Here is a 20,050-nt window from a genome sequence, read left to right as displayed (position 1 = left end):
TTTAAACTGAAGCCAAGCAATTCAGAGGTAAATCTGAAATCCTATCCTTAATTTCTCTCTCTGCACCTATTATTTAACAGTGCCTGGTAGAAAGAGGCACCCCTCGTTCTCCGTTTTTTGCAAGCCATGTGCAGACCGGGGGAATTGTGAACAGTGATTAGCTTTAGTCTTGAATTACCCCGATTTGGTGCCTCGGAGCTGACCCACAGCATCAGGACACATTTTTGTGTTTAACTCCCTCACGCTTTCTCTTCCCGGGGTTGTGGACTGCACGATGTGCATCACAAGGAATCGTCTGATACACACGTTTCAGAGCCAAACACTTCACTTTAATGACACACACAGAAGGGTGAGAGATCAAAGGCAGCGGTGGTCTTACTAATTTATAAGCCAGCCCATCCCTCACCAGCAGTTCTATAGCCATAGATTTGGCTCAGTCCCAATAAAAGACAGTTGCAAACTAGAATGTTAATTACAACGTATCCATGTACTGTTACCGTCATTCTATATCTGCATGATAGTAGCATCCAGAGTGCACTAGCTGCTGTCCCATGCATATCAGGTGAGATGCAGTTGCTGCTCCAAAGAACTCGCAGACTAAGTTTCCAAGCACTTCTGAGCAAGAGGAACTCATTAGTTCACATAAAGTAGGTTAGTCTCTGGACATCCATCCTGAGAACTAATCAGCTCCTTAGCTCCTGAATTCGAGTCCTTTGCAAAGCACATATTGTAACAAGATGGCCATGGACTCCTGCTTCAGCTGAGAATGGGATGGAGGCTAGAGTTCTCCCCTCCACTGGAGGCCAACTGAGCAGAGAAGTGAGCAGCAAGGATGTAAATCCATTAGGAACTGTCCTGGGAAGGCAGTCATTAGAAATGCAGGTGCGTCATTCTCTCCTCCTCTGTGTCCCCAGGGCTGGACCCTTCCTGGTACCTGCAGCATGTCATTGTCTGGGACAGACAGACAGACCATATGTATTTCTTCCTGGTGGACGACTGGCTGTCAGTGGAAAATGAGCAAAACGAAGGATTGGTTGAAAAGGAAGTCCTGGCTTCATGTGAGTCTTGCCCCATGGGGCTATGTTCTAGAGCAGAGGTCGGCAACCTTTCAGAAGTGCTGTGCCGAGTCTTCATTTATTCACTCTCATTTAAGGTTTCACGTGCCAGTCATACATTTGAACTTTTTTCGAAGGTCTCTTTCTAGAAGTCTATAATATATAACTAAACTATTGTTGTATGTAAAGTAAATAAGGTTTTTAAAATGTTTAAGAAGCTTCATTTAAAATTAAATTAAAATGCAGAGCCCCCCTGGACCAATGACCAGGACCTGAGCAGTGTGAGTGCCACTGAAAATCAGCTTGTGTGCCGCCTTCGGCACCCGTGCCATAGGTTGCCTACCCTTGTTCTAGAGACAATCCAAAGCTTCCCTTAGCATTATTCCTGCAGGAGCACCAGGAGGGCCTGACCCAGCTCAGGAGCCACCGTGCTTGATGCTGCAGAAACACATAGTATGTGACAGTCCCTGGCCTAAAGATCTAACAATGTAAATAGATGAAGCAGACCCAGGGTGAGAGGGGAATTGGAGGCACGCGGAGGGGAAATGACTTGTCCAGGGTTGCACAGCAGGTCAGCAGAGAATCTCTTGACTCCCAGTCAAAAGCTCCGTCCACCAGGCCACACACTGAATGTGATCTTGGTGGACAATGAAGACGGGTGTGAGGACAGTAGGAAGGGTGGCAGTGGGCAAGGTGTGAATGTATCTTTGATAGCGTGAGTGCCGCTGGTGCCCATTCTAACTAAGAGGAGTTCTCTAAGTGATGGTGGCGATGGAGACACCAGAGAAGACAAGAGGAAAAGAACTCATGGTGGTGATCACACGAGAAAGAAGGTGTTGTTGATGGCAGAGGTGACAGCTAGAGGGAAATGCCCGGAGGAGGGGAAGGAGATTGGGAATAGAATCCCCAAGGAGGAAGAGAAGAGAATGCTGATCATTTGCATTATGCCGCTTCCAGGCCCACAGGAGCTGAGATGCTTCTCTCGAGTTTTCCCTGCCCAGCTGCGTCTTGGCTTTTCTGATTGGCATGTGTGGCTCTCCATCTGGGGCCGCTCTCCCCACAGCCGCTTCACCCGGGTGCAGAGGATTACTTGCTGCGTGCTTGCTGTGTACCTCTTCCTGGCCATATGTGTGCTCTGGTATGGAGCCATTGGAGTTGAGGGCTACAGGTGGGTCCCCCTGCATCTCTGTCTCTTACAGGAGGGTTTCATGCAAGTAGATAGAGAAAAAGATGGAGGGAGGGAGGGAGGGAAAATAGTGAGTGAGGGAAGGAAAAGCCCCTGGGGCTGGGATTTTCAAATGATTTTAAGGGAGTTAGGCACCTAAATACCACTAGATCGCAATGAGATTTGAATGTCTTAGCTCCCTTAAGCTCCTTTTGAAAATCCCAGCTTAAATGGTGATATGGGTGCTGAGGGAAGTATCTGATGCTTTAGACTCATGGAACTGTAGGGCTCAAGGGACCTCGAGAGGTCATCTAATTCAGCCCCCTTTGCTGAGGCAGGACCAAGTAAACCCAAACCATCCCTGACAGGTGTTTGTCCAACCTGTTCTTAACCTCCAGTGATAGGGTTTCCACAACCTCCCTTGGAAACTTATTCCAGAACATAACTACTCAGAATTAGAAAGCTTTTTCTAATATCTAACCTAAACCTCCCTTGCTGCAGATTAAGCCCATTACTTCTTGTTCTGCCTCCATGGACATGGAGAACAATTGACCCCTGCTCTCTTTAGAATAGCCCTTCACATATTTGAAGATTATCAGGTCCCCTCAGTCTTCTTTTCTCACGACTAAGCATGCCCAGTTTTTTTAACCTTTCCACATAGATCCTCAGTCTTTGTGTGATGACTTTGCTCCCAGAGGGGCCTGTGCAAAATGTAGGCCCCTACCCAGTATGAATGTCCAGTGTCCTGGAACCACTCCCTATTAACACAGGACTCTTCGAGTCACCACATTGTCCTCTGGCTTTTTCTCTCCCGTAGTGTTCCCTTGGGAAGCCAGGTTTCAGTGACAGCAGAGAGCGTTGCTGTGGGAATGGTTGTGGCTGTGGTGGTCTTCCCGATACAGCTTCTTTTCACCTTCATCTTCAGGAAAACTCGCAGTAAGGTACTACAGTAGTTACCCTCCACACACAACATCTAGTCAATCTCCGGCCTCCAGCTACATCACCCACTGAATCTTCTGCGACAACCCCACCAAGGCCCATCTGTTCCCACCCTAAGGGGCGGGAAGTTTGGCATGATCAGAATGACGGACCTTGCGTTGTCACTGCCTCCGCAGTGCCTGTTTTGTGCATAAATATTTACAATACATGCCAGTATCCAAGGTTGTTACTCAGATCCCTTTTCACAAGCACAAAATCCATGTAATCGTTTCAAGGATGCTCTCTGAAATGTTGCCATCTTATTTTACAGACACGGTGAGAAGACATGGCTAAAATATACAGCCAAAGAGAGTAGAAAATTAGAGTTGGTCAAAAAATTGGGTGTGATTTTTGCAAAAATGTGTCTGTTTTTCATAAAAATTCAAAATTTGATTAAAAAAAACCTTTGTAAAAATTAAGAATTTCAAAACTGGTGACCAGATTTACATATAAGCACTTAGGATTGTTTTTAGAACAGGGTTACAGTACAATTATTAATGATATTATATCTAGGAGCCTGTCTTGGACCAGCACTCGATTGTGCTAGACCTTGTCCAAACACAGAACAAAAAGACAGCCCCTGCCTCAAAGAACTTACAATCTGAGTATAATAATAGGAGAAGTGGAAGTTATGCGGAAGAAATTCTACCATGAGCACGCACAGCTACCAAGCTCTTCCACACGATCTGACTTCCGGAGGCTCAGTTAGGGAGTAATGACAGTACCTAGCACTTATACAGCACTTTTCATCACTAGCTTTCAAAGCACTTTGCAAAGCAAGCCAATGTCATTCTCCATATTTTATGGATGGGGAAACTGAGGCACGGGGAGAGGCAGGGACTTGCCCAAGGTCACCTGGCAGCTCAGTGGCAGAGTCAGAAATAGAACAAGGTCTCTCGTGTCCCAGTTCAATGCACAGTCCACTAGATAGTTGCCTGTCTCTTAGGGGAATTCTGTTGATGCCAAACTGAAATTGCAATGGTAACACTTAGGGTCCAGCTGTCAGACCCCTGCCTCTATTTGTGCATGTGCTGCTTTGTATGTGCTCACTGACACCTGGGCACACACTAGCCTCTGCATATGCAGGTGACAGATTCTAACACATGTCAGCGTCTTCCGGGAAGGGCAATGTGCCAGCACAAAGGGACCGGGTTGGAACCTGGTTCTAGACGCGCCCTCGGTCACAGCCTCCGGGTAGGGAGCACTCCTCGTTCCTCTGTTTCTGACAGGTGGTTGTGGAAGACCCCAACCCACCTGTGCAGGACTCTCAGACTGTGGAGATGGATGTGTGCCTGGAGCACGCTGACCTGAGCAGCTCCTCCTTCCTGTCTATCCCAGGGGGGATGGAGTCCATCATGGACAGGAGCTCTGTCAGTGGTGTAAGTGAAAGGCCATTCTATGGGCATCTTTTGGGGACCTGTGAAGAAAAGGCCCTGGGAGGTGAGGGGCTACATGTCTGTCTCTGTCTCGCTGCCCTCCCAGGTGAACGCCGTATTTCTGGACACGCACCACTGCCCCTGGGCTTTGGAAAAGACAATTCTCTGAAAACTGAGCTCCCAGCAAAGGGTGATTGAGCCAGGACTCCCTGGTTTGCAGATGGGCGGGTTGCTCGCTCTCTGGAGGCCAGCACCATTCATCCTACCTGCTGAGTAGAGCAGACTCCTTAACTGTCCCTGCAGAGCCCTCATCCCTGACCCCTCTGCTTTCAGAGACCACCCTCACTGGTCTAGTGGGGGCAGACCCACTGTCTCCAGCTACCAGAGGCAGGTCCCTCACAGAAGAGAGAGCCCCTCCCACTTCATCCTGAAGGCTTTTCTTAACCCTTTCATTGGTGGACTAGAGTAAAATCGGGTGCAAACTCAGCAGCACCCTCTCTCTCTGTTATTGGGAGCTTCTCTTTGGTTGGCTCCAAGGAAGGGTGTGTTCTCTAAAGGGCAATGGTCATTTATATAAAGGGCTTCATAGCAGGCTGGAAGCCAAAGGGAAACAGCTATCTTGCTCTAAGGCAGAATGGGTGCCAGGGGACACCCTCCAGGAGTCCTGATGACCATGTGGCTTCTGTCTCCCCTCACAGTTCATCTGCACCCCCACCCTTGTACCCCTTTCTTTTCAGGAGTCGCCTGGGAGTAGGAGGCCAGGGTCCACCCAGGAGAATCTCACCAAAGTGGGCAACACAAGGTACACCAAAGGGGGCTGGACAAGAGGATGCAGTCCCCTTAATTGAAAGAGATTCCTGTTCACTCTGAATCAGTTCTTTAGGGGGGAAGTGGCTGCAGAGAGGCAGATGCAGGCAGGGGACTGATGGGGTGACCCATGCTGGCAAGAGAGAATCAGGTCTCAGCTGCTGGAGAAAATTAACCCATCATATTCTGAACCAAAGCTTGTTGAAAAACCTGCATTTAGGCATTTGTAACTTAGCACCCCACCAGCTCTGACTACATCCCATTCATGGAAGGGCTCCCCAAGTCAGCTTTACATCGAGGGAGAGCTCAGCCTCTGTGCTTTAATGGATCTAAAGTTGGGCTGGTATCCGGCAGATACAGTAACCCTGGCTGTGCAGGCCCAGAGTGGCACTGGAATGGCTGTTGCAGCTTAGCAGTCAAGCTCTTTACGAATGTGTGGGAGACGTAGGTTTGAGTCTCTGTTCCAGTGGCTGGCGCCCCACGCTGGGGGAGCTGAGATAGTGCCCTAACAGAGCAGTCGGCCCCTTGCATGGGAATTGTCTTGGCCTGATAGCAGTAATCCAGCCAGCAGGGTGGTAGAGGGCTTGGCCAGAAGGGTGGGGCTGCAATGCAGAGCATCAAGGAGGATCGCGGTGGGGAGTCTTCAAGGCAGATAAGATGCGAAGACTCCTCAGAGCTTTGGCAAGTCCTTGGAGATCTCTCTGTGGGCGGAGAGGGTCTATAAACCCTCTCCAGTTGATGTCTGGACTGAGGAATTTGCACAGGCCCATAAGAAACAGGTGACAAATGCAAGCCTCATGCAGCAGAGAGGACACAGGGTCTACGTTTCTAGGCTGGTCTGATGGTTAGACTGCAGATGGCAAATTCATTACCGACAACCAGCCAGGCAGGAGGGCGGTTCCTGTCCAAACACAGAACTGTCATGCTCTGAACGTCCGAGCCAGGAAGGGACGTCCTTTGTACTAGGACCAGAGCTCAGAAGCATGTCGCCCCTTTGGTTCTGCAGGGTTGTGAAACGCAGGCCCTCCTGCGACAGCATTTTCGACGTCCCAGATCTTCTGACCTCGGACTCCCTGGTGAGCCAAAGTCGGAGCCTCAAGAGGAAGAAGGCCCTGCTGAAGCTGGGAATTGAGTCCGCATCCAGCTCTGATGGTGACCCCCTGTCCTTCTCCTTAGGGGACTCTGAGGATAGCAGGAGAGAGAGCCATGGCCACCGCCTCACCCGCTCTGGTACCCCAAACAACTCTCCGCTCTTCTTTCCATCCTTCCCCTCATTCACTTCCTCCTCCCAGCCCCCCTCTTCCAGCCTCATTCTCCAGCCCAGGATTCCCAGTGTGGTGGTCCAGCATTCGTGTGATAAGTGCCTCTGCTGCTACAATAGACAGAATGGCCCTGGCTCCTGCTGACGCTGAGGAGCGTTTTTCCATTGAGCTCAGTGAGGCTAAAACTGAGCCCAAATGCTCCTGGCTTTCCTCTCCTGCGCTGGCTGCAAAGCTGTCTCACTGAGCGCCATCCTCTCCCTCTCTGCTCAACAGAGGAAGATCTGCTCAACTCTATCGTAGCCGAGACTCAGCGGAGCAGCTCCTCGGACTGCGTCACGTCTGATAGCGGCAGGTTCTCGCCCCGAGCCGAGGCAGATCTGGTCTCTGATGTGTACGTACCCAGGCCAGGCCCTGCTCAGAGCACCCAGAAAACTAAGGGGGGGGGCGGAGCCCAGGCCAGAGAGATTCATAGAGGGTAATGCCAGCAGGGACCATAATGATCATCTAGTCTGACCTCAGAGACCGTTTCTCCTGCAGCTGCACTGCCGGGAACGGGACACCCATTGACCCTGACCTCGAGGGGTGGTGCTTTTTGTGGCCAATTAGAATTCAAAGCCCCAAATTCTTTTTCTGTTTTCTTTTAGTTTTGGGTCTTTTATGGTTCTGCCTATCTCCAAGGGCTCTGGCACAGCTCCAGGGGCCTGTCCCCAGCCCGAGGCCCAGTGGTTGACGATCATGAACCACCATCTCTCTCCCATTACAGTATGGAAAGTCCCTCCAGCGCCTGGTCCGATAGCATCCCAGAGCAGAGGAGGCGTGGCTGGGGCTTCCTGCGCAAGTCCTTCTCCTACATCTCCGCCCTGATGAGCCCTGGCAGCGCGCTGCTTCCCGATCCAGAGCCTCCGTCAGCCCCGGTGTCGTCCTTCTCCACCCGGATCGGTGTGTGAGGCACCCGGGAAAGGGGCACCACCCTTAACTGAACTGGATCATTGGGATGGGCAAGGGGAAGAAGAGACTTCCTGTCAGTGAGAATGGTTTTGCATCGAGGGGTGGGGGGCATGAGGCTGGGTCACTGCAGGGATCTAACATCTGTTGGCGACTCGCAGGTCCTGGTTTGAATGCCTCTTTCTCCCGTTCTTCTCTGATTGCTTCAGGCAGGGATTGCACCTATTCCCCCCACGACACCAGCTGGGGAGTGAATGGTGCATCCTTGTTTCCTGCACCACAGCACCAGCTGGGGAGGGAAGCCAAAGCTCTCCACTGCGGCCCACACGCCCGCCACTGAGCCACCACATGCTTGGCGAGAGGAATAACTCCAAACACAGGTTGAAACGGCTGCATCTCCAGCAAGAGGCAGCAGCCAGGGAGGAAAGAGGAACCTGGATCCCAGCCCAGAGGAAGGGAAGCTAACTGAAAGCAGCTGGATTGATTTCTATAATCTAGAAATGCCAAACCCTGCTCCTGTGCAAGGGGAGACAGTGGGGCTGTCCCAGTGCTGTGGGCAGGGGAGGGTAATGTTGAGTCTGTGGGGTCTAAGCGATGATGGGAGTTTAAACAGAACCACTCTGGTTGCTTTTCCTGCAGGGGTGTCTCGCAGACCCTTGGAGTGGCTCTTCCCTGGCTGGGTGCTGCCTATGACCTATGCCTTCATCTTCCTGCTTCTAGCAGGCTGCTTCACCGTCACCATCCTCTATGGCTCCTCCCTCCATGACCACACTGCCCTAATGTGGCTCATCTCCTGCATCTTCTCCTTCATCACCTCCTTTGTGCTGCTGGAGCCACTGAAGGTAACGGCCCCATCTCCTCTCAGCACTGCAGATAATCCACCAGCTTTGCCCATCCACAGCCCCTCCCAGCTGAGCGCCACAAAGCACTTTGCAGAAGTCAGTTAATTCACAGCACCCTTAAGGTGGGATGACACTGCCCCCATTGTCAGATGGGGAAACTGAGGCAGGGAGCGGGCAAATGACCTGCGCAAGGTCACAGGAGTGAGTGGCCAGTGGGGATGGAACCCCGGAGACCTCAGTGCAGATCTTCCTGCACACGGACTTAGAGGAGGGACTAGTTCACACTCGCCCATTGGCTTTGTTTGAATCCCTGCTGGCTACTGACTCACTTGTGTTACCTGGGGCAAACCGTTGGGCCTCTCTGTGCCTCAGTTTCCCACTCTGTAAAGTAGAGGCAGTGTTATCCCAGGAGCTACTGCATATCCTGCTGGAATCAGGCCGGGGCCATTCAGTGGAGATTGGGGCCTTTGCCCTGCCCCACTGAGAGTTTATTCAGCACCCTTCCCTCTTCACTCTGGGCATCCCCCATTTCCATCCAGGGAGCATTGCTCTGTGGGTCAGGATGACCTGCTGCTCTCTGGGACCCTAGGAGAGTAACAGCCCCTGGCCCTGGGGCTCACAGGCTGTCCATTGTCCTGTCGTGGCAGGTGGTGCTGGAGGCCCTGCGTGCTGCTCTCATCACTAAGCCAGTGGACAGTGAAGGAGAGGGGCTGGTGGAGGAGCCGCTGGTAAAGCCAGTGCCCGAGCGCATTGGGAAGGTGCGAGTGCCCTGTGGATACGGGCTTCTGCAGGCCAAGGAGGAAGCGAGGAAAGTGCGGGCGCTGCGAGTGCTGATGAGGGTAACGTGTTCCCCTGGGACTCGCCCCACCTTGCTTGGCTGCTGCTAAGAAGCCTGTGGAGACCCCCATCACTCAGCTCCTAGAGAGTCCTTGGGATGCCGAGGGAGGGATACAGGACATTCACGGAGTGCCGCACTGTGCTCTGAGGAACTGTCCAAGGGGAATTTAACCTAGACCTCCCTTCTCCCTTTTCTGCTGTCCTCATTCTCCATCCCCCCAGCTGCAGCCCTCACATCTCGGCTGGGCTGTGAACTCAGCCTAAGGGAACCAGCTGGCAACTGAACCCAGCCCCTCCTTCCGACCACAGTGCCAATGTTACAAAGCACCCTCCGTGCTCAGAGCTGAGCTACAGGAGAGCACCAGTTTACTGGCACGAGAAGGAGGTGGGCGTGGATGTTTGTACACTGCCCAGGTCCAGCACCGAGCAGCCTTGTCTGTGTTTCTTACCAGAAGCCAAAGGGGCGGCGGCAGGGGTGGGGTGGAGGGTGTGTGATGTATTGAACTGAAACGTAGAATCACAGCTGTGAGGGCTGCCTGTGGCCACTAGATGTCACTGTGAGTTTGGCTTTGTACCGTTTAGCTGCACCTGAGGATAGCTGGGTTCTGTCCAAATTCTTGGCTGTTTCTCCAAAGCTTGTGATGCTGCAGGGCTCTGGGCCTGATGACTGGGCTGTGAAATCTTCTCATTGTTCCAAGATTGGCCATGATGGGGGTTTCTAGCGTCTTCCCCTGGAGCATCGGGCTCTGGCCCCTCTTGGAGACAGGAGATGAGTTCGACTGACCCTTGGCTTGCCCTTGTACGGCCGTTCTCGTCTTGCTCTGTCCCCTTTCTCAGCCCACCATCCAGCTTCCCTGGCTGCGCAGCATGCATTCCTTACCTGAATGTCTCCATTTCTCCCCCTCCCCAGAGCTGCCTCACCCACCTGCTCTTCCTCCTGGTGGTTCTGACTGTCAACTACCAGAGCTGCTTCCACCACCGCAATATCCATCTCCTGCACACTGCTGTCAGACAGGCCCTCACCGCCCCAAATGACAGAGGACTCAACTTTTCCTCTATCCGCAGGTGAGGACCCCATGCGGGGAAAGGGATGGAGCAGCCATTTGTTGTTGTAGCCTGTTAGTCAGCTGTTGATTGATGCCCTGAAGCCTGAGTATATAGAGTTGTATTATATTGAAGACCCCACATACTCATGCTTCAGGGCATCAATCACCAGCTGACTAACAGGCATCAGGAAGAAAATTTCCCCATGTGCCAGTTATGACATAACTGCCTTCTGCAGCGATGCTGGTCACTGGAGTAGGCTCATGGGCTAGCGAGACCCCAGTTCTGATCTAAGGCAGTGTCTCTGTCCCTGGAGTGAGATCACCCAGAATCCGTGGAGTTTTGGGGTACCAGGCTGGAAACTTGGTGGTGCAATTTAAATATGAAACTTTTTTGACATGAGTTACCATGAAACTACCAATGACCCCTAACGCAGCATCCCCTGTATGTTTTTATACTGCTAGTAAGTGTAATTCCTTTTACACCATCCACACATTGTCCGTTTTCTCTGTGCTGTAGGTTTTGAATGGCTGGTGCAGAACTTGTAAACTCTTGAGGGGCAAGGCCTATTGTTTACATTATATTTGTACAGCACCTCGCACAACAGGGCCTCCAGGCACTATGTAATATACAAATAATTACACTGCAGAAGTAGCCAGGGGGAAGCTGGAGGTTCTGACAGCTGGGAGGGGACAGCTGGGGCTGGATAGGGGTCAGCTGGTGAGGGGTAGGAGGCATGGCACCTAGCACAAGGGGGCCCTGGTCCATGAGTAAGGTTGCTAGGTGCTGTCACAATACAAACACTAAATAATAATAATGATCAGCGATGAAATGGTTAATACTGTTGCTATTTAAATTGCCCCTTTTAGTTTTCAGAGTTAACCCACTGAAACAAATGGCGGTTCACCCCTTTCAGAGCAAGTGTGTCAGGCTCTCCGCAGACTCAGGGAAGATGGCGCTAAATTGGCTTGTGCTCAGTTCCTGTTTTCACAGTTATCTACACAACCACCAGGGCTACAGACATACTGACTTAAATAAGGAAAGCCGAGAGTTCACAACAGGACCCCACTCTGCAGGGGTGGGATGGCGGGTACACAGGACACCGGCCAGTTATACTGCACTGGGGTGAAATGCACCTGTTCCCCTGGCCTCTTTGTTTTGCAGTTACACTGACAAGTGGGAGTGGATAGACTCTGTGTTACTGAGCTACCTCTACAGTAATCCCCGACTGACCCTGGTTGGGGTGCCTCGTCTCCGGCAGGAGAGCTCTGCTGGGAACGTACCTCTGGATCTGGGTGAGGGCTGGTAAAACCCCCACTGCTGGCTGGGAGAAGGGTAGCTGGGTAGGGAGGACTGTGGGGCCCAAAATGGCACCAGCCAGAGAGAGTCTACTGCTCCATTTTAGCTAGCCGGGAGTATAGACCTGTATAGACCCCCATTTGACAGGTAGGGAAACTGAGGCACTGGAGGATTGTGATATGCTCAAGGTCACGCAGTGTTACCAATAAAATCTGAGGGTTCAGATTCCTGCTTCACTGCTCTAACTACTAGAGAAAGTTTAGGGGGGACTGATGTTTCTCTCTACAGTTCCCGGGGTTGAAGCCTAACTGTGTATAAAACTGGGTCAGGGGAGTCACAGCCCAGCAGCCACTTCCCCAAACATTGAGTGTGGGAAAAGAAGGGAAGGGGCTGTGATCAGGGGATCCAGGCTAAAAACAGGCACCTGAAGGGTGGTGCACAGAGGAATGGAAAGGCAAGAAGGCCCGCAGGTCCAGACATGGGGCACAGAGAAGGCAAAGTCACCAGGGAGATGGGAACTAAGGGGCATCCCAGTGGCTAGGGGATAGCACTGGACACATCCAGGCATGGAATCTCAGTGCAGGGCCAACAGAGACTGAGCATGCTGTGAAGGGAGCGCATGCAGCTCCTGCAGAAGGAGGGTGGGGGACATGATGGAGAGCCCTGCTCTTGATCCTGCAGTCCTGCCTCCCACTGACCTTCATGGGAGGTTGATCTGAATAAGGAATGCAGGCTCAGGCTCCCCTTTTGATGCTTTGGAGCAAGCCCTGCTGGCCAATGAGGGAGGGTGAAGATGGGGGAATACCCAGCTGAACCCTAAACAGACAAGGAATCGGGACTGGGAGGAAGGGGTGGAGGGCAGAGGCCAGGTGCAGAGGGGAGACACTGGGATAACCTACATCCGGAGAGCAAAATAAGGAGTGTTGTTTCTAAGTGGGCATCTAAACTTGTTAATGTGCATCTCAAAATCTCATCCTCCCACTCATAGGCGCCAACCTTCCCCGTCCCTGGTGGGTGCTTGTGCCCCTGGCCCCATTCTGACTCCACCTTTTCTCTGCCCCCATTCCAACACCTTCCCCAAAGTCCCCACCTCAACTCCGCCCCCTCCCTGTCCTTATTGGACCCCTTCCCTAAATCCCTGCCCAGGCCCTGCCTCTTCCCTGAGCGTGCCACATTCCCCCTCCTCCTCCTCCCTCCTTCCCAGTGCTTGCCACGCGAAACAGCAGTTTTGTGGGGCAAGTGCTGGGAGCCAGGGGGGAAAAGCAGGCATGCGGCGCTCTCAGGGGAGGAGGTGGAGTGGAGGCAGAGGTGAGTTGGGGTGGGGAGCTGCCGGTAGGTGCAGAGCACCCACCAATTTTTCCCCGTGGGTGCACCAGCCCCGGAGCACCCACGGAGTCAGTGCCTATGGACTCCTGCTCTGCTTTTCTGCACCCTCAGTGCTCCCCCAACCTGGGCTTGGGTCTCTCTTGACACATCACATCACTAACAGAACCTGTCCCCTTTGCCACTTGTCAGCGCCCAGACCAGAGATTTCCAGGAGTGGCCAAGTGGACAGAGACGTGTGCTGTGACCACAGCCTCCAGAATTCATCCCATAACTCTATCGGGTAAGAACGCTGGCACAAGGTGGAGTGGGCACTAATTGGAAGCTGAGAGCAGCAATGAAGCAGTTATGCAACCAAGAAGCTTGGTTGTGGATTTCTGCTTCTGGGTACCCTGATATTCCCCATCCCATGGGTCAGCTCAGGAGTTCCCAGCTAGTAGCCCCAGGTTGCTTCACACTGAACCACCAGGAGGGTTCCACTTTTTTGCTTTCACAAGAAACTCTTCCAGAGGAGTATCGCAATCTTGCAGTGACTCCATGGGGAAATGATTTACCCCAGTTCTTGTCGTCTTTCCCCTTTCTCCACCCTGGACTGTGGCATCTCCTATTTCCCTGAGCGTTAGCTGACAATCAGTAGTAATGTTCCTTCTGTTTAGATAGCAGTTGTTCGTGGAATCATAGAAACGTAGGACTCAAAGGGACCACAATAGGTCATCTAGTCTGGTCCCCTGCACTGAGGGAGGACTAAATATTCAGAAGGATCCCTAAGCATTTCACAAACTATGGGCCTGATCCTGCAAGGAGCTGGGCATCTATAGCTTCCATTAACTTCAGTGAGTGGTGAGGATGCTCAGTACCATCCAGGAGGTGCTCAGCACCTTGCAGAAGCAGACCCTAGGATAGATAGATATATCTATATCACACATAGGAGAAACTGCAACACAGCAACTGTGTCACAGCCCACAGCAACTGCTACGCAATAGCACAACAGGAAGTGAAGGCGAAGACCATAGCCAGCTGGAAATACAGAGCAAATCCAGGGAGGCAGAATGTGTGCCTCCCTGGTTGGAATTTGGCCAGGACACAAGGATTAAAGATCTCTTCTCTCATGGAACAGGCCCTGCAGCCTTTAATTACATGAATTTCAATTCATGGCTACTTGTATCACCCAAAGGCGTCCTAGGTCCGTGCAAAAGCACTGGATCACTACAGACTCAGATAACAGGGTCACGTCCTGAATCCTTAGCTCTCCTGTCTGCAGCATCCTGGGTTTTCACTGGAGGTGTCCCATCTAAATGGGGGCTGGCCTGTCTCTGTTCTCGCTTGAGATCTGACCAGATCACAGCCCAAGTTAGGGCTCCCAATCCAGCCTCTCGCCCACGCTGTGTTTCACAACTACATTTTCTGGTCTCCCCATTTCTTCGGGCAGGTTTTGGATCTGGGGGCAAATTGGAGTTTACCACACTAACACTGGCTGCTGGAGGGAACTTGGAAACAGCTCTGCCAAAGCCCGAAGGACACTGGCTGACCTGCGAGCCAGCAACTGGATCAACAAAAGGCAAGTCACTCGGGGCCTTACCTTTTTCCTTGACAGCTGGGCTGGGAAGTGGAAATTGAAATGAAAGTGCTGTTGGCTTTACGTGCTTACTTGTGGGAGGGAGGGTTATTGCATGGCTATTTCTTTCCTGCAGTAGCTCTGTCTGTCTAGCCATCTGAGTGGGACATGACCATCCTGAGAATGCAAGGTGATGTCAGTTGTTCTCTTCCATTCTGCGGTGGTCATTGTTGTTCCACTTCCCCTGTTCCCTTGCTCTGAAGTGAAGCAGAGCGACTCCAGATGACTCAGGGAAAGGGAGAGATTCCCCAGGCCATGGAACTGCACAGTGCAATGGCCAAAACTGCTGAGCCACTGACTGGCACAGGCCGGAGGGCAGGCTGGTTGTCAACTTAACCAAAACCAATCGGGGTTGGGGGCACATTGCCAGCGGTGGCCACTTAGAATAAGGGAGCAAACCTCCAGATGAGGAAATCAGGGTTTGTGAGGACAAAATGCACTGTTATTTCCACTGCATCTGGATCTCCTTGGGATCCAATAACTCTGCGGCTGACTCACATGCTATATATACACCATTGGCTGGGGTCAGTAGGTTTCACAGCAACATTTTGGGGGTCTCTGGCTCTGAATCTGGCTGCCATGGGGCCCAAAGGCAGCATGGCCAAGACCCTGATTTGGGGGTAGGCATTGAGGTCCTCTGCACCGTAAGGCTGAGATCACCCACAGAGATGGTTCAGTTCAACCCTGCTTATCCAAATGGCATGAGAGAAGCTGAATAAATCCCGATAATGGCGGCACTGGGAATTTCTGGTGTAATTTATAGATGGCGGGTGGCTTGCCCCTGCTGTGGATCGCTGATGTCGTGTTGTATGTCTGTGCACCTAGGGAAGCTGATGGCTAATGACCTGCTTGGGGCATCTCAACTTCATCCCTGAAAGTGGAAAGTCAAAACAGTGTTTCCCAGCAGTCCAAATGAAATGTCCCCATTAGAAGGGCCACGAATCAGGCCCAATTACCCAGCATTCCAGAGCCCTGGAAAATATTTCTTCTCAGCCCACTGTTCTCGACTCTCTCCCTGCACGACAGGACCAGAGCTGTGTTTCTGGAGTTTACCCAATACAATGCTGATGTCAACCTGTACGTGGTTGTAATGCTCCTGCTAGAGCTCCCATCAGTCAGACTGGCTGTTCCTTCCATCTTCATCCTCCCCTACCAAATGCTGCGCCTAGGCACGGGGCTGGATCTTTCACTTGTCCTAGTGGTATGTATCTTGCGTTGAGAGATGCATCCAAGGCTCGGGGCTGGCTCCCAGCAGAATGGAGCCAATGTTTACCCACCCCAGTGGGTGCTCTTTCTCCAGAGATTGTGCCACAAACACAGTCTCAGCAGGAGTTTGCTGTATGATATCATAGGTGTCTGTAGGGAAACCTTAGCTCCGCAGTGGTAGCTAATTATAGTCCAAATAAATGCTTGCCTGACTGCATGTGGGTCTGTAGCGGTTACAGTCTCTGATTAGATGAGTCCCAGGAGTGCATTCCCAATGGATATTCCAGGGGGATCTATCCAAGGCTCTGCTTCCTAGTGACAGGGCGGTGTAGCCTGGCTCTCTGGTCCCTTGTGATGTGGCACACAGAGTAATTCCTATGTGGAGTAGCTACTCTGTATCCCTTGGGATGATGCTAGTTATCTGCCCTGTTTATTTAGGCTTCAGAAATAGCACCATAGCTACCATGTCACTGCTGTATCCACCTTTGTTCTTGCTACCTAACTCAATGCACAGCAGGAAGGCAGATTTATTTTCTCACCTGCTCTGGCTTCTTTCAGATCTCCTTGCTCGTCTTCAGCATGGCCTTTCTCCTGGCAGAGCTGTCGCTACTGTCTCAGGAAGGGGCCTCCTGTTTGGGTCAGAGCCGCTGTTGGCTCCAGCTGCTCCTGGCACTGCTCTCCATTGCAGTTGGTGCCTTGCACTTTGCGCACATCTGGCTGGCAGATGTGCGGCTTGAGCATTACTGGGGACACCGCCAGGCCTTCACTAGCTTTTATGAAGTGGCACTGCTGGCTCAGATGGAAGTCTGTCTCTCGGCCCTGCTGCTGACCATCACGACGCTGAAGGTGAGTGAGCCCATGGAGTTATGTGATTTCCCAAGATCACATGTCACATCAGTTGCAGAGCTAAGGATGGAACCCAGGAGTCCGGACTTCCACTCCCCCTCGCCCCCCAGCTCTAACACCTCCCCATTCCCAATGTTCCAAAGTTGCTGATTAACAGCCTGGTCCATCTCCCATTGAAATCTCAATTGGAGCCTTTCCACTGGCTTTCTGTTCAGTCTGAGCCTAGTCACATGTTGCAGGAAATATTTTATCTACTCAACACCCATCGCTTCAAAGCCACCTGGGTGTTGTGCATAGAAGTAAATCAGGGCTGATCCTGATCTCCGTTACATCGGTGCAACCCCTCAATAATTTTATCATTGCCAGGATGCATGGCCTAAACACATTCCAGATTCTCATCTGCCATCACCAGCATGAGAGGGCACCTGGAAATGGGCTGGATTTGGAAAGAGATGAAAAACATAAGAACAGCCATACTGGGTCAGACCAGTGGTCCATCTAGCCCAGTATTCTTTCTCTGACAGTGACAGTGCCAGATACTTCAGAGGGAGTGAGCAGAACAGGTCAATTTTGAATGATCCATTCCCTGTCATCCAGTCCCAGCTTCTATCACTTGGAGGTTTAAGGACACCCACAGTATGGGGTTGTGTCCCTGACCATCTTGGCTAATAACCATTGATGGACCTATCTTGTGTGAACTTAACTAATTCTTCTTTGAACTCAGTTATACTTTTGGCCTTCACAACATCCCCTGGCAATGAGTTCCACAGGTTGTGTGAAGAAGTACTTGCTGTTGTTTGTTTTAAACCTGCTGCCTATTAATTTCATTGGGTGCCCCCTGGTTCTTGTTATGTGAAGGGGTGTGTGATAGGACACATGGACCCTTCAGTAATCACAACCCTTGCTGCCAGCTGTCCCTAACTCCCTTGGGTAACAGTCGTCCCTGCTCACCCCAATGGAGAGTTTCATGGGAGCAGATCACAGGGTGAAATTGAAGTCAAAGTGGTTTCTCAGTCATAAATAAATCAGGTGAGTCTGTCTCCCAGTCTCTGGCCGGACACCAATTGCTGATCTTCACCACCACATGGAAGTAGGACTTCCTTCTTCATCCAGCAGCCCTTGGGCATGGTAGCGAGTGGCATGAGATGATGTCAGGCCTGAGCTGCTAACAGCCTGAATGATGTATATACCTTCTCGTTAGCATGTGTATATTCAGTTATGCCACAATGACCTTATAATTGTCATTTGGGCTGCTGCGGAGATGCAATATCATCTTTGTTCCTTTCTCCTGCTTCCTAATGAATTGGGGAGAGGCCCAGCTGCTATCTTCCAGGCTTGCTGTATTTATGGTTCACTGTTGACCGTTACTTGCTTAATGCACAGCCAATAGAAGAGTGAGCAAACAAACAGATAAAGGCTGCTGGGAGCCAAAGCTGGAGGGTCAGTGAAGAGCAAGGGACCCCCAGAGCAGCCTCCTGGAGAGCTGAGAGGATGGGGATCTCTGACACAGGAGATCACAGCAGAGAACTGGCCATTCCCAAGACACTGCTTTAATGGACTGTGCATGCCAGATGAGTCATACAGGGGGTCCTCAGTATACGTCCGGGTTGCATTCTTGAAAAGGGTGACAGATACTGAAAGGACAGATACCGGGGAATTTTTCCCCATAAGAAATATGGCCTGCTCTGCCTCTTCCTGCCCCCCCTCCACCCCTGCCCCTCCTCTTCCTGCCCAGTTCCACCCCTCCTCTGAGCGTGCCCCATCCCTGCTCCTCCCTTTCCCTCCCAGTGCCTCCTGAATGCCAGGGGAAGCACCCAAAGAAAAGCCATGCAAAAGGAGAAGCAACCAATATGCAGATCAGGACCGACGTCAATCAGAACATGTTCTCCTACTGATGAATGATGGATACACGAAATGACGGAGAAGGGGGAGATGTATATTGGGGACCCTCTGTACCAGCTAGCTTGTGTGTGCCTGGATAATTTGTTCAGGGAGCGCTGCGCTAGCACATGAGGCCCCCAACTACAGTACCACTGTCCTCTGACATGTTTGCAACATGGTTAAAATGTAGCATAGATGGGACCTAACCCCGTAACCAGGTTAGAGCTCTCAACAGACGCTAGCTTTTGGTTGGTCACAGGGACCTGGAAGATTCTGCCCAGGCTGCAGCTTTTAACAGTCACATTGCAACTGGGCCCCTGAGTCAGTCATGGCCATAATGAAGGTTGGGCCTTTAAGAAAGACAATGCCCTTACTCCGCCCAACTTCCCTCACCGAGTACCTGATGTGGCCACCTGGCCATGCAGACACCCCTTGTGAGACAAAGCAGAGTGAATGTACTTGGAGTGGTTTGAAATGTCACTTTTCTGATAACATCTAACTAGGCTTCCTGCTCACCCATGGATCTTCTCTCCCTAGATTGTACAGCAGCTGCGCTTTGTCCGGAGATGGTCTGCATTTGGGAAGACGTTCCAGCATGCACTGCAAGAGCTAGTGGCTGCCATGCTCATCTTCCTCCTGCTGCTCCTTGTCTATGCCCAGTGTGGATATTTGGTAGGTTATGCAGAGGCTGGCTCTCAGCAGTGGGAGTGCGTGTGGAGAATAGGAGGGGGTTCTGCGTGGTCATGACTCTTACCTGTACAGGGCACTATGCAGTGAATTCCTGTATTTATCCATAGGCTTGATGCAATGTGTTTGTCCCCCTGCTACTCTACAGCTGGGCATCAGCTCTGTAAGAGAAGGACCACCCTTTCCCAGGGCTCCTCAGTCAGTCTCTCCACTGCTCCCCAAGAGGGACCCACTCACTGCTGAGATCAGATTCTAGTGCACATTTGCGTTCACACCTTCTGTTTTGCACTGTTCCATCAGTGAACTGGAAAGCTCTCTGGGAGCAACTCACCCCACATGCGAGTAAAGGAGGCTTGTGCAATTGCTAAGGATGCTGTAGACAGGAAAGGGTAAAGACACCTTTCCTAGCGAGAACCCTTACATTGTCTCTCTCATTCCCAGGCCTTCTCTGCTACAGCAGAGGAGTTCAGAACATTCCGATGTGCCTTCTATGCGCTGCTTTCGGTCCTCCATGGGAAAGTGGCTTTCCTGTCTGTGATCCAGGAATTCCCCACCCTTGGCACTGCCTATGTCCTCAGCTTCACGGTCAGCTTGCTCTGCGTTGGCAGCCGTTTCCTTTGTGCTGTCATCCTTCATAGCTACCGCACTGTCCAAGCTGAAATGTACCGCCCTGCCATGGAACCGCAGGACTACGAGATGATCGAGTTCTTCGTGAAGAGATTCAAATTGTGGATGGGGCTCAGCAAAACTAAAGAGGTAAGAAAGAAGGAAACCTGGGTGTAGAACAGCCAGCGAACAAGAGTCTAGTGCTGCAGCATCAGGGCAAGGTGAACTGAATCCAGTGCTTAATTTGTGCCAGGGCTTGCCCAGGCTGAGCCCTGG

General features: G+C 51.6%; 2 protein-coding genes across 2 annotated transcripts in view; both read left to right on the top strand.

Moving 5' to 3' along the window:
- TMEM104 (transmembrane protein 104) overlaps positions 1-20,050 on the top strand; it is a 152,772-nt gene that overhangs the window by 57,052 nt on the left and 75,670 nt on the right. The window lies entirely within an intron of this gene.
- Positions 1-20,050, top strand: part of LOC116827507 (polycystin-1-like) — a 52,010-nt gene that overhangs the window by 29,379 nt on the left and 2,581 nt on the right. The window contains exons 24-41 of the mRNA XM_032785086.2: positions 915-1,058; positions 2,013-2,223; positions 3,038-3,161; positions 4,428-4,577; positions 5,312-5,376; positions 6,388-6,611; positions 6,917-7,034; positions 7,407-7,582; positions 8,228-8,430; positions 9,078-9,269; positions 10,178-10,332; positions 11,476-11,606; positions 13,126-13,216; positions 14,363-14,491; positions 15,575-15,749; positions 16,313-16,600; positions 19,019-19,153; positions 19,610-19,924. Of these exons, the coding sequence (XP_032640977.2) occupies positions 915-1,058; positions 2,013-2,223; positions 3,038-3,161; positions 4,428-4,577; positions 5,312-5,376; positions 6,388-6,611; positions 6,917-7,034; positions 7,407-7,582; positions 8,228-8,430; positions 9,078-9,269; positions 10,178-10,332; positions 11,476-11,606; positions 13,126-13,216; positions 14,363-14,491; positions 15,575-15,749; positions 16,313-16,600; positions 19,019-19,153; positions 19,610-19,924 (3,026 nt within the window). The remainder of the gene's footprint in view (positions 1-914; positions 1,059-2,012; positions 2,224-3,037; positions 3,162-4,427; positions 4,578-5,311; positions 5,377-6,387; positions 6,612-6,916; positions 7,035-7,406; positions 7,583-8,227; positions 8,431-9,077; positions 9,270-10,177; positions 10,333-11,475; positions 11,607-13,125; positions 13,217-14,362; positions 14,492-15,574; positions 15,750-16,312; positions 16,601-19,018; positions 19,154-19,609; positions 19,925-20,050) is intronic.

This window comes from Chelonoidis abingdonii, chromosome 13 (assembly GCF_003597395.2).
Source record: "Chelonoidis abingdonii isolate Lonesome George chromosome 13, CheloAbing_2.0, whole genome shotgun sequence".
NCBI lineage: Eukaryota > Metazoa > Chordata > Testudines > Testudinidae > Chelonoidis > Chelonoidis abingdonii.
The sequence above is the reverse complement of the archived record's forward strand: the minus strand, read 5'-3'. Positions and strand labels throughout refer to the sequence as shown.